The sequence below is a fragment of the Oncorhynchus masou genome, chromosome 24 (genome assembly GCF_036934945.1).
Source record: "Oncorhynchus masou masou isolate Uvic2021 chromosome 24, UVic_Omas_1.1, whole genome shotgun sequence".
NCBI lineage: Eukaryota > Metazoa > Chordata > Actinopteri > Salmoniformes > Salmonidae > Oncorhynchus > Oncorhynchus masou.
The window spans coordinates 112,422,373-112,433,829 of record NC_088235.1 but is presented as its reverse complement, the minus strand read 5'-3'; the positions used below and the strand labels follow the sequence as shown (position 1 = coordinate 112,433,829).

Genomic DNA, 11,457 nt, shown 5'->3' with positions numbered 1-11,457 from the left:
CTCAGCTCTAGAGTCTAACTGTATGTAGTTTGGAAATTTGTAATTAAATAGAAGAGAGGACCAGAACATTAGTCTTATCTTATAGAAGAGTGGACCAGAACAGTAGTCTAATGTTATAGAAGAGAGGACCAGAACAGTAGTCTGTTATAGAAGAGAGGACCAGAACAGTAGTGTGTTATAGTAGAGAGGACCAGAACAGTAGTCTATTATAGAAGAGAGGACCAGAACAGTAGTCTAATGTTATAGAAGAGAGGACCAGAACAGTAGTCTAATGTTATAGAAGAGAGGACCAGAACAGTAGTCTGTTATAGAAGAGAGGACCAGAACAGTAGTCTGTTATAGAAGAGAGGACCAGAACAGTAGTCTATTATAGAAGAGAGGACTAGAACAGTAGTCTATTATAGAAGAGAGGACTAGAACAGTAGTCTATTATAGAAGAGAGGACCAGAACAGTAGTCTGTTATAGAAGAGAGGACCAGAACAGTAGTCTAATGTTATAGAAGAGAGGACCAGAACAGTAGTCTAATGTTATAGAAGAGAGGACCAGAACAGTAGTCTAATGTTATAGAAGAGAGGACCAGAACAGTAGTCTAATGTTATAGAAGAGAGGACCAGAACAGTAGTCTAATGTTATAGAAGAGAGGACCAGAACAGTAGTCTAATGTTATAGAAGAGAGGACCAGAACAGTAGTCTAATGGTATAGAAGAGAGGACCAGAACAGTAGTCTAATGTTATAGAAGAGAGGACCAGAACAGTAGTCTGTTATAGAAGAGAGGACCAGAACAGTAGTCTGTTATAGAAGAGAGGACTAGAACAGTAGTCTAATGTTATAGAAGAGAGGACTAGAACAGTAGTCTAATGTTATAGAAGAGAGGACCAGAACAGTAGTCTGTTATAGAAGAGAGGACCAGAACAGTAGTCTAATGTTATAGATGAGAGGACCAGGATAGTAGTCTAATGATATAGAAGAGAGGACCAGAACAGTAGTCTGTTATAGTAGAGAGGACCAGAACAGTAGTCTAATGTTATAGAAGAGAGGACCAGAACAGTAGTCTAATGTTATAGAAGAGAGGACCAGAACAGTAGTCTAATGTTATAGAAGAGAGGACCAGAACAGTAGTCTGTTATAGAAGAGAGGACCAGAACAGTAGTCTAATGTTACAGAAGAGAGGACCAGAACAGTAGTCTAATGTTATAGAAGAGAGGACCAGAACAGTAGTCTAATGTTATAGAAGAGAGGACCAGAACAGTAGTCTAATGTTATAGATGAGAGGACCAGGATAGTAGTCTAATGATATAGAAGAGAGGACCAGAACAGTAGTCTGTTATAGTAGAGAGGACCAGAACAGTAGTCTAATGTTATAGAAGAGAGGACCAGAACAGTAGTCTAATGTTATAGAAGAGAGGACCAGAACAGTAGTCTAATGTTATAGAAGAGAGGACCAGAACAGTAGTCTGTTATAGAAGAGAGGACCAGAACAGTAGTCTGTTATAGAAGAGAGGACCAGAACAGTAGTCTAATGTTATAGATGAGAGGACCAGGATAGTAGTCTAATGATATAGAAGAGAGGACCAGAACAGTAGTCTAATGGTATAGAAGAGAGGACCAGAACAGTAGTCTGTTATAGAAGAGAGGACCAGAACAGTAGTCTAATGTTATAGAAGAGAGGACCAGAACAGTAGTCTATTATAGAAGAGAGGACTAGAACAGTAGTCTGTTATAGAAGAGAGGACCAGAACAGTAGTCTAATGTTATAGAAGAGAGGACCAGAACAGTAGTCTAATGTTATAGAAGAGAGGACCAGAACAGTAGTCTAATGTTATAGAAGAGAGGACCAGAACAGTAGTCTGTTATAGAAGAGAGGACCAGAACAGTAGTCTAATGTTATAGAAGAGAGGACCAGAACAGTAGTCTATTATAGAAGAGAGGACTAGAACAGTAGTCTAATGATATAGAAGAGAGGACCAGAACAGTAGTCTAATGTTATAGAAGAGAGGACCAGAACAGTAGTCTAATGGTATAGAACAGAGGACCAGAACAGTAGTCTAATGTTATAGATGAGAGGACCAGAACAGTAGTCTAATGTTATAGATGAGAGGACCAGAACAGTAGTCTAATGTTATAGAAGAGAGGACCAGAACAGTAGTCTAATGATATAGATGAGAGGACCAGAACAGTAGTCTAATGGTATAGAAGAGAGGACCGGAACAGTAGTCTAATGTTATAGAAGAGAGGACCAGAACAGTAGTCTAATGTTATAGAAGAGAGGACCAGAACAGTAGTCTGTTATAGAAGAGAGGACCAGAACAGTAGTCTAATGTTATAGAAGAGAGGACCAGAACAGTAGTCTAATGTTATAGAAGAGAGGACCAGAACAGTAGTCTGTTATAGAAGAGAGGACCAGAACAGTAGTCTAATGTTATAGAAGAGAGGACCAGAACAGTAGTCTAATGTTATAGAAGAGAGGACCAGAACAGTAGTCTAATGATATAGAAGAGAGGACCAGAACAGTAGTCTAATGATATAGAAGAGAGGACCAGAACAGTAGTCTAATGTTATAGAAGAGAGGACCAGAACAGTAGTCTAATGATATAGAAGAGAGGACCAGAACAGTAGTCTAATGTTATAGAAGAGAGGACCAGAACAGTAGTCTGTGGTTGAAGAGAGGACCAGAACAGTAGTCTAATGTTATAGAAGAGAGGACCAGAACAGTAGTCTAATGTTATAGAAGAGAGGACCAGAACAGTAGTCTGTTATAGAAGAGAGGACCAGAACAGTAGTCTAATGTTATAGTAGAGAGGACCAGAACAGTAGTCTGTGGTTGAAGAGAGGACCAGAACAGTAGTCTAATGTTATAGAAGAGAGGACCAGAACAGTAGTCTAATGTTATAGAAGAGAGGACCAGAACAGTAGTCTAATGGTATAGAAGAGAGGACCAGAACAGTAGTCTGTTATAGAAGAGAGGACCAGAACAGTAGTCTAATGTTATAGAAGAGAGGACCAGAACAGTAGTCTAATGTTATAGAAGAGAGGACCAGAACAGTAGTCTAATGTTATAGAAGAGAGGACCAGAACAGTAGTCTGTGGTTGAAGAGAGGACCAGAACAGTAGTCTAATGTTATAGAAGAGAGGACCAGAACAGTAGTCTAATGTTATAGAAGAGAGGACCAGAACAGTAGTCTAATGGTATAGAAGAGAGGACCAGAACAGTAGTCTGTTATAGAAGAGAGGACCAGAACAGTAGTCTAATGTTATAGAAGAGAGGACCAGAACAGTAGTCTAATGTTATAGAAGAGAGGACCAGAACAGTAGTCTAATGTTATAGAAGAGAGGACCAGAACAGTAGTCTAATGTTATAGAAGAGAGGACCAGAACAGTAGTCTAATGTTATAGAAGAGAGGACCAGAACAGTAGTCTAATGTTGGGGAAAGATTTGGATAAATGGTAAGTGAGGACGGTAGCAGTGCCAGCTCTGTTATATGTTAGCTACGTTCAATGTGAGGTGCTATACAAATTCTACAGTAACGAGATGGGGACTTTAAAATGGCAAGTCAATGGAGCTGTATTGTTCAGATGGATTAAATGGAATAGTAGCCTGGCTAAAAACTGGACTCCAGGTCTATCACCTCTCACACAGCCTCACATAAGATTAACTGCTGCAGAATTAAGCATTTATTGCAGTAAAATGATATACCTTTATCAGCATCATAAAAGCTGATAGCGTGGTTAGGGACCGTCTGTAAAGTTGGCAGTGCTATCTTTATCAGCATCATAAAAGCTGATAGTGTGGTTAGGGACCGTCTGTAAAGTTGGCAGTGCTATCTTTATCAGCATCATAAAAGCTGACAGCGTGGGTAGGGACCGTCTGTAAAGTTGGCAGTGCTATCTTTATCAGCATCATAAAAGCTGATAGCGTGGTTAGGGACCGTCTGTAAAGTTGGCAGTGCTATCTTTATCAGCATCATAAAAGCTGACAGCGTGGTTAGGGACCGTCTGTAAAGTTGGCAGTGCTATCTTTATCAGCATCATAAAAGCTGATAGCGTGGTTAGGGATCGTCTGTAAAGTTGGCAGTGTTATCTTTATCAGCATCATAAAAGCTGATAGCGTGGTTAGGGACCGTCTGTAAAGTTGACAGTGCTATCTTTATCAGCATCATAAAAGCTGACAGCGTGGTTAGGGACCGTCTGTAAAGTTGGCAGTGCTATATTTATCAGCATCATAAAAGCTGATAGCGTGGTTAGGGACCGTCTGTAAAGTTGGCAGTGCTATATTTATCAGCATCATAAAAGCTGATAGTGTGGTTAGGGACCGTCTGTAAAGTTGGCAGTGTTATCTTTATCAGCATCATAAAAGCTGATAGCGTGGTTAGGGACCGTCTGTAAAGTTGGCAGTGCTTTCTTTATCAGCATCATAAAAGCTGATAGCGTGGTTAGGGACCGTCTGTAAAGTTGGCAGTGCTATCTTTATCAGCATCATAAAAACTGATAGTGTGGTTAGGGACAGTCTGTAAAGTTGACAGTGCTATCTTTATCAGCATCATAAAAGCTGATAGTGTGGTTAGGGACCGTCTGTAAAGTTGGCAGTGTTATCTTTATCAGCATCATAAAAGCTGACAGCGTGGTTAGGGACCGTCTGTAAAGTTGGCAGTGCTATCTTTATCAGCATCATAAAAGCTGATAGTATTTCAAACCACATTAAATAAAAATTGAAGCCGAACTGAAATCTTATCACAAACATGTTGGGTCGTTTACACAGCTTTTAATTTCCTTAAAACTAATCAAACTGATTTCCCTATATGTCTTTGCCTTGAGAGAAGCAGAGATCAAAGAGGGAAGAGAAAACAAAACTTTACTGATGTCAAATAGATGGAAGCATTCATTCTATCAATTGATGACATTATTCTGGTGAGCAAGTGTTTATTTAGTCTTCTAGGACAACAATAATGACAGAAGAGAAGCTTCATGTATCTAATTAGAGACAAAGATGTCTAACAAATAGCTTAGCAAAATGTTGGAAATTATAAGCAGAAACGTAGGCCAATCTGTACAAAAAACGTCTGTCCAATTTGTTTTCCATCATCTCATGACTGAACAGCATATGTTCTGTATTAGGGTTCGGGCCTGGAGCATGCATCTGATTTTTACTTTATCATATATAGTCGGACAGTTGCAGACGGGTTATTGCTGGAAGGTGTGGGTGAACAAAAAGCTGACCAGCGCATCACCAGTGTGTGTGTGTGTGTGTGTGTGTGTGTAGTTTAATTATAAAACAAGCGTGTCTAGCAATATAGTGCCAATGTAGTAACGTTATAAAGTTATAGTAACAATATATAATCATGTTCACAAAGCATTTGCACGGTCATGTGCAAACAACAACAAAAACATTACATGTACACTTGGTGCAAAAGCAAAACATTAATAAAAGCTATTAGCAACATCCTTCATGTTAGCTGAGAAAATGCATTATGTAATCAACCGTCAAATGAGAAATCCTGAAGAGTAAGAACAGATGCATGCTCTTAAACGATCCTAGGTTACGCAATGTGATAGCAGGAGAATAGAGGTGTGAGACCTGTCTTTGATTTGGTGCCGTAGTTTTCTGTGCCACAGCTCTTCAGGTCCAGGTTCTTTGATGGTTCTCTCCAGTCTCGGTTTCTTTGCTGGTTCTCTTCAGTCCAGGCTCTTTGGTGGTTCTCTTCCGTCCAGGTTCGGTGGGGGTTCTCTTCAGTCCAGGCGCTTTTGGTGGTTCTCTCCAGTCCAGGCGCTTTGGTGGTTCTCTCCAGTCCAGGTGCTTTGGTGGTTCTCTTCCGTCCAGGCTCTTTGGAGGTTCTCTTCCGTCCAGGCTCTTTGGTGCTTCTCTTCAGTTCAGGCTCTTTGGAGGTTCTCTTCAGTCCAGGCTCTTTGGTGCTTCTCTTCAGTTCAGGCTCTTTGGTGGTTCTCTTCAGTCCAGGCTCTTTGGCGGTTCTCTCTAGTCCAGGCGTTTGGTGGTTCTCTTCCGTCCAGGCTCTTTGGTGCTTCTCTTCAGTTCAGGCTCTTTGGAGGTTCTCTTCAGTCCAGGCTCTTTGGTGGATCTCTTCAGTTCAGGCTCTTTGGAGGTTCTCTTCAGTTCAGGCTCTTTGGTGGATCTCTTCAGTCCAGGATCGTGGTGGTTCTCTTCAGTCCAGGCTCTTTGGTGGTTCTCTTCAGTCCAGGTTCGGTGGGGGTTCTCTTCAGTCCAGGATTGTGGAGGTTCTCTTCAGTCCAGGCTCTTTGGTGGTTCTCTTCAGTCCAGGCTCTTTGGTGGATCTCTTCAGTCCAGGATCATGGTGGTTCTCTTCAATCCAGGCTCTTTGGTGCTTCTCTTCAGTCCAGGTTCGGTGGGGGTTCTCTTCAGTCCAGGCTCTTTGGTGGTTCTTTTCAGTCCAGGCTCTTTGGTGGTTCTCTTCAGTCCATGTTAAGTGGTGGTTCTCTTCAGTCCAGGTTCGGTGGTGGTTCTCTTCAGTCCAGGCTCTTTGGTGGTTCTCTTCAGTCCAGGCTCTTTGGTGCTTCTCTTCAGTTCAGGATCGTGGTGGTTCCCTTCAGTCCAGGCTCTTTGGTGGTTCTCTTCAGTCCAGGTTCGGTGGGGGTTCTCTTCAGTCCAGGTTCGGTGGTGGTTCTCTTCAGTCCAGGTTTGGTGGGTGTTCTCTTCAGTCCAGGCTCTTTGGTGGTTCCCTTCAGTCCAGGCTCTTTGGTGGTTCTCTTCAGTCCTGGCTCTTTGGTGGTTCTCTTCAGTCCATGCTCTTTGGTGGGTGTTCTCTTCAGTCCAGGCTCTTTGGTGGTTCTCTTCAGTCTAGGCTCTTTGGTGGTTCTCTTCAGTCCAGGTTCGGTGGGGGTTCTCTTCAGTCCAGGTTCGGTGGTGGTTCTCTTCAGTCCAGGTTCAGTGGTGATTCTCTTCTGTCCAGGTTCAGTGGTGGTTCTCTTCAGTCGAGGTACGGTGGTGGTTCTCTTCAGTCTAGGCTCTTTGGTGGTTCTCTTCAGTCTAGGCTCTTTGGTGGTTCTCTTCAGTCCAGGCTCTTTGGTGGATCTCTTCAGTCCAGGATCGTGGTGGTTCCCTTCAGTCCAGGCTCTTTGGTGGTTCTCTTCAGTCCAGGTTCGGTGGGGGTTCTCTTCAGTCCAGGTTCGGTGGTGGTTCTCTTCAGTCCAGGTTTGGTGGGTGTTCTCTTCAGTCCAGGCTCTTTGGTGGTTCCCTTCAGTCCAGGCTCTTTGGTGGTTCTCTTCAGTCCTGGCTCTTTGGTGGTTCTCTTCAGTCCATGCTCTTTGGTGGGTGTTCTCTTCAGTCCAGGCTCTTTGGTGGTTCTCTTCAGTCTAGGCTCTTTGGTGGTTCTCTTCAGTCCAGGTTCGGTGGGGGTTCTCTTCAGTCCAGGTTCGGTGGTGGTTCTCTTCAGTCCAGGTTCAGTGGTGATTCTCTTCTGTCCAGGTTCAGTGGTGGTTCTCTTCAGTCGAGGTACGGTGGTGGTTCTCTTCAGTCTAGGCTCTTTGGTGGTTCTCTTCAGTCTAGGCTCTTTGGTGGTTCTCTTCAGTCTAGGCTCTTTGGTGGTTCTCTTCAGTCCAGGTTCGGTAGGGGTTCTCTTCAGTCAAGGTTCGGTGGGGGTTCTCTCCAGTCCAGATTCGGTGGTGGTTCTCTTCAGTCCAGGCTCTTTGGTGGTTCTCTTCATTCCAGATTCGGTGGTGGTTCTCTTCAGTCCAGGTTCGGTGGGGGTTCTCTCCAGTCCAGGTTCGGTGGGGGTTCTCTCCAGTCCAGGTTCGGTGGTGGTTCTCTACTTTGGATGGTTTCATACACCTATGGCTTAGCGTCTCTCTGAAAGGCTGTGTTTAACTCACTTCCTCTCGTGGATCTCCTCTTCAGTGTGTGGTAGGTGAGGACTAGTAGATCTCCAGCAGCCAGGACTGCCGCCACTCCCAACACAGGAACCCAGGAAGACGAGAATTCAAAGCTCCTCTTTCATTCCGGGCCTCACAGTAATATTCTCCTCTGTCTTCAAAGCTGATATTAGTGATTGTTTAACTCTGTCCGGATGCTTTTGGTGAGGTTCTTCATGTACCAGGTGTATCAGATGTTAGTGATGGGTTGACATCACTGCTGCAGTTCAGTTTCACTGAACTGACCTCCACTATTTCACTAGAGGGACTGATTGACACAAAGTTATTCTTTGGGCCATATGTGAAATTAAGACTCTCTTCAGGAGAGCAGATATCTACATAGCCTTCTACAGCACAGGAGTAGCTGTCTACATCCTCACTGCTGACTGGTTCTATGTACAGGCTGTTGGTGTGGATATGTTTGCTCTTTCGGTTGGTAAGAGGCTGTCCGTTCCTGTACCAGATGAAGGCTTGAGTTGTCACTCAAGACTGCAGGAGGTGCTACAGGTCAGTGTCACTCTCTGTCCCGCAGTTGATGTGACTAGAGTGGCTATGTTCACTTCACTTGCAGGTCTGTGATAGAACAGAGTTGATCCAGGAGAGAAAAATACTGGCTACGTACTGTGTTCTTAACCTGAACTTGAACTCAGCTGAAGTCCTCGTCTCTCAGGGCAACGATTCCCAGGGTAGAATGTTCTGTGGTCCCGCTGTACTCCTCACGACCTTCATAATGTAGGTTCAATGTCAGATTTTGAGTCACACCAGACTCCCATTGATTAATAAACCGGAGTAGTTATGTTACGTTCTGCCAATTGGGATTGGTGTAAGTGGAGGACAAGTCCACAAACGACCCCTTCAAGGAACAAAATCAAATCAAATTTGTATTGGTCACATACACATGGTTGGCAAATGCAAGTGTAGCGAAATGCTCGTGATCGGATGGTCAAACTCATACACTTCTGATCCAGAGATCCAGAACACAGAACGTGGACATTCTTGTCGCCTTTAACAGCAGAGGAGTAGCCGTCTTCCTTTCTAGCCAAGACAAGAGTGTTGTTGAGCAGTGAGCCCACCCAGAGCATGTCCGTTCTTCAACCAGATGTAGGTGGGGATGTCCCTCAGAGTACAGGTGGTATACAGGTCAGTGTTGTCAATATTGCTTATCATTTATTGTGTGTTTCTAAACACAACCGAGTGGCTCCAGAGAATGTGGCCCCGCCGCTCCTTCAGTCTAAACAAACAAAATGAAATGTTTCTATCCTGTTTTCAACAGCGTTTTGTTTCATTGGTCTTGCAGCCAAAACATTGTTAGTAAAAATGTGTCTATTTATTTGTTGGATTTATCCCTTTGCACTTTCTGATGTGTTGCAGAAAAACAAAACGAAAAGTAAAACTTAACAGAGAGTATCTGTAAAGCTAGAGTTACGCTAACCAACTTTCACACAATTTTAGTTGCTTGCAGAGTTCTTGATTGCTTCGTGAAACATCCCCAGCAACTGATAAGTAACTCACCTGCAACTTGTTTGCTTCCAGTTACAAAAAAAATGTTAACTTTGTGCAACTAGCAACAGCCAATCAAAACGAATGCTTTGTCACATGATCCATTCGAAGGTTTGTATTTCAGAACTCCAACCCAGTTGTCATGTTAACACAGCTATCAGCGCTGCAGGAAGCACGATGAAGGTTGATAGAAGAGACAACAGGAGCTGTATGAATAAATATTTACATCATGGCTGGTAGGTTGCCGCCACTCGGTAGCCCCAAGTTGATTGGCAATTTTTATTGCATTTGAGTTTCTTCTTGTAACAGCAAAGTTGACTGCAACAAAAATTGTATGAATGTTGCTTCGTATAACTCTAGCCTAACACTTTATACTAACTTTCTGGAATGAGCTATTATACATGGTTATAAATTCTTATATATGGTTATAAATGCCTATTCATGGTTATAAATGCTTATTCATGGTTATAAATGCTTATATATGGTTATAAATGCTTATTTGTGGTTATAAATTCTTATACATGGTTATAAATGCTTATTCATGGTTATAAATGCTTATTCATGGTTATATATGCTTATTCATGGTTATACATGGTTAGAAATGCTTATACATGGTTATAAATGCTTATTAATGGTTATACATGGTTATAAATGCTTATTCATGGTTATAAATGCTTATACATGGTTCTAAATGCTTATTCATGGTTATACATGGTTATAGATGCTTATTCATGGTTATAAATGCTTATACATGGTTATAAATGCTTATACATGGTTATAAATGCTTATACATGGTTATAAATGCTTATTCATGGTTATAAATGCTTATTCATGCTTCATAAATTATGCTGAATGTTACAAATCCTACTTAAATGTAACGCTTATAATACTTAACAATACATTTTTACAAATAATGAAATACTTATTTTGTAATAGTTGTAAAAAAAAAAAAAAATATATATATATATATATATATATATATATATATATATATATAAATGGTTTATTCATGAACATTATAAAGTGTTATGAGCATCACCTTGAACAGTATATCTGTAAATCGAAAAATAGGGTTTTAGATTTAAAAAATAAATAAATACAAAAATGTTTTAAAGTACATTTTTCTAGATACTATCAAGCAAATACTTACACAGTGAAGAGGAAAGGAAGACAGCGTGCTGACAGTACATGGAACCAAACAGCCTCACAAGGCAAGAAGCTGGCTTCCTTCCCCTTTTATGTGTTTTTACTACATACAAGCTTTCTATATACAGAATCCACTATCTGTTACATTTTTTACCTTTACTTTCAATCCTTCTTCCATCATTCAGGTGGCAGGTAGCCTAGTGGATAGAGCGTTGGACTACTATATATCTTTCCTGTTTGGCCCTGTCCGGGGATGTCATCGGATGGGACCACAGTGTCTCCTGACCCCTCCTGTCTTAGCCTCCAGTATTTATGCTGCAGTAGTTTATGTGTCGGGGGGCTAGGGTCAGTTTGTTATATCTGGAGTACTTCTCCTGTCCTATCCGGTGTCCTGTGTGAATTTAAGTATGCTCTCTCTAATTCTCTCTTTCTTTCTCTCTCTCGGAGGACCTGAGCCCTAGGACCATGCCTCAGGACTACCTGACATGATGAGTCCTTGCTGTCCCCAGTCCACCTGGCCATGCTGCTGCTCCAGTTACAACTGTTCTGCCTGTGATTATTATTATTTGACCATGCTGGTCATCTATGAACATTTGAACATCTTGGCCATGTTCTGTTATAATCTCCACCTGGCACAGCCAGAGGAGGACTGGCCACCCCACATAGCCTGGTTCCTCTCTAGGTTTCTTCCTAGGTTCTGGCCTTTCTAGGGAGTTTTTCCTAGCCACCGTGCTTCTACACCTGCATTGCTTGCTGTTTGGGGTTTTAGGCTGGGTTTCTGTACAGCACTTTGAGATATCAGTTGATTTGAAATTTGATTTGTATTGCAATGGAAAGATTGCAAGATCGAATCCCCTGAGCTGACAAGGTGAAAATCTGTCATTGTGCCCCTGAACAAGGCAGTTAACCCACTGTTCCTAGTACATTTACA

At 42.1% G+C, this 11,457-nt stretch overlaps 1 protein-coding gene across 1 annotated transcript; it reads right to left on the bottom strand.

Annotated features, from left to right (window-relative positions):
- Positions 1-5,536: 5,536 nt before the first annotated feature.
- Positions 5,537-8,962, bottom strand: LOC135511519 (putative uncharacterized protein ENSP00000383309). The gene is made up of 5 exons (XM_064933010.1): positions 8,836-8,962; positions 8,127-8,350; positions 7,086-7,588; positions 6,571-7,044; positions 5,537-6,008 (listed from the first exon to the last, which is right to left on the bottom strand). Exons 1-5 carry the CDS (start codon positions 8,960-8,962, stop codon positions 5,537-5,539), a joined length of 1,800 nt encoding a protein of 599 aa, XP_064789082.1.
- Positions 8,963-11,457: the final 2,495 nt, after the last annotated feature.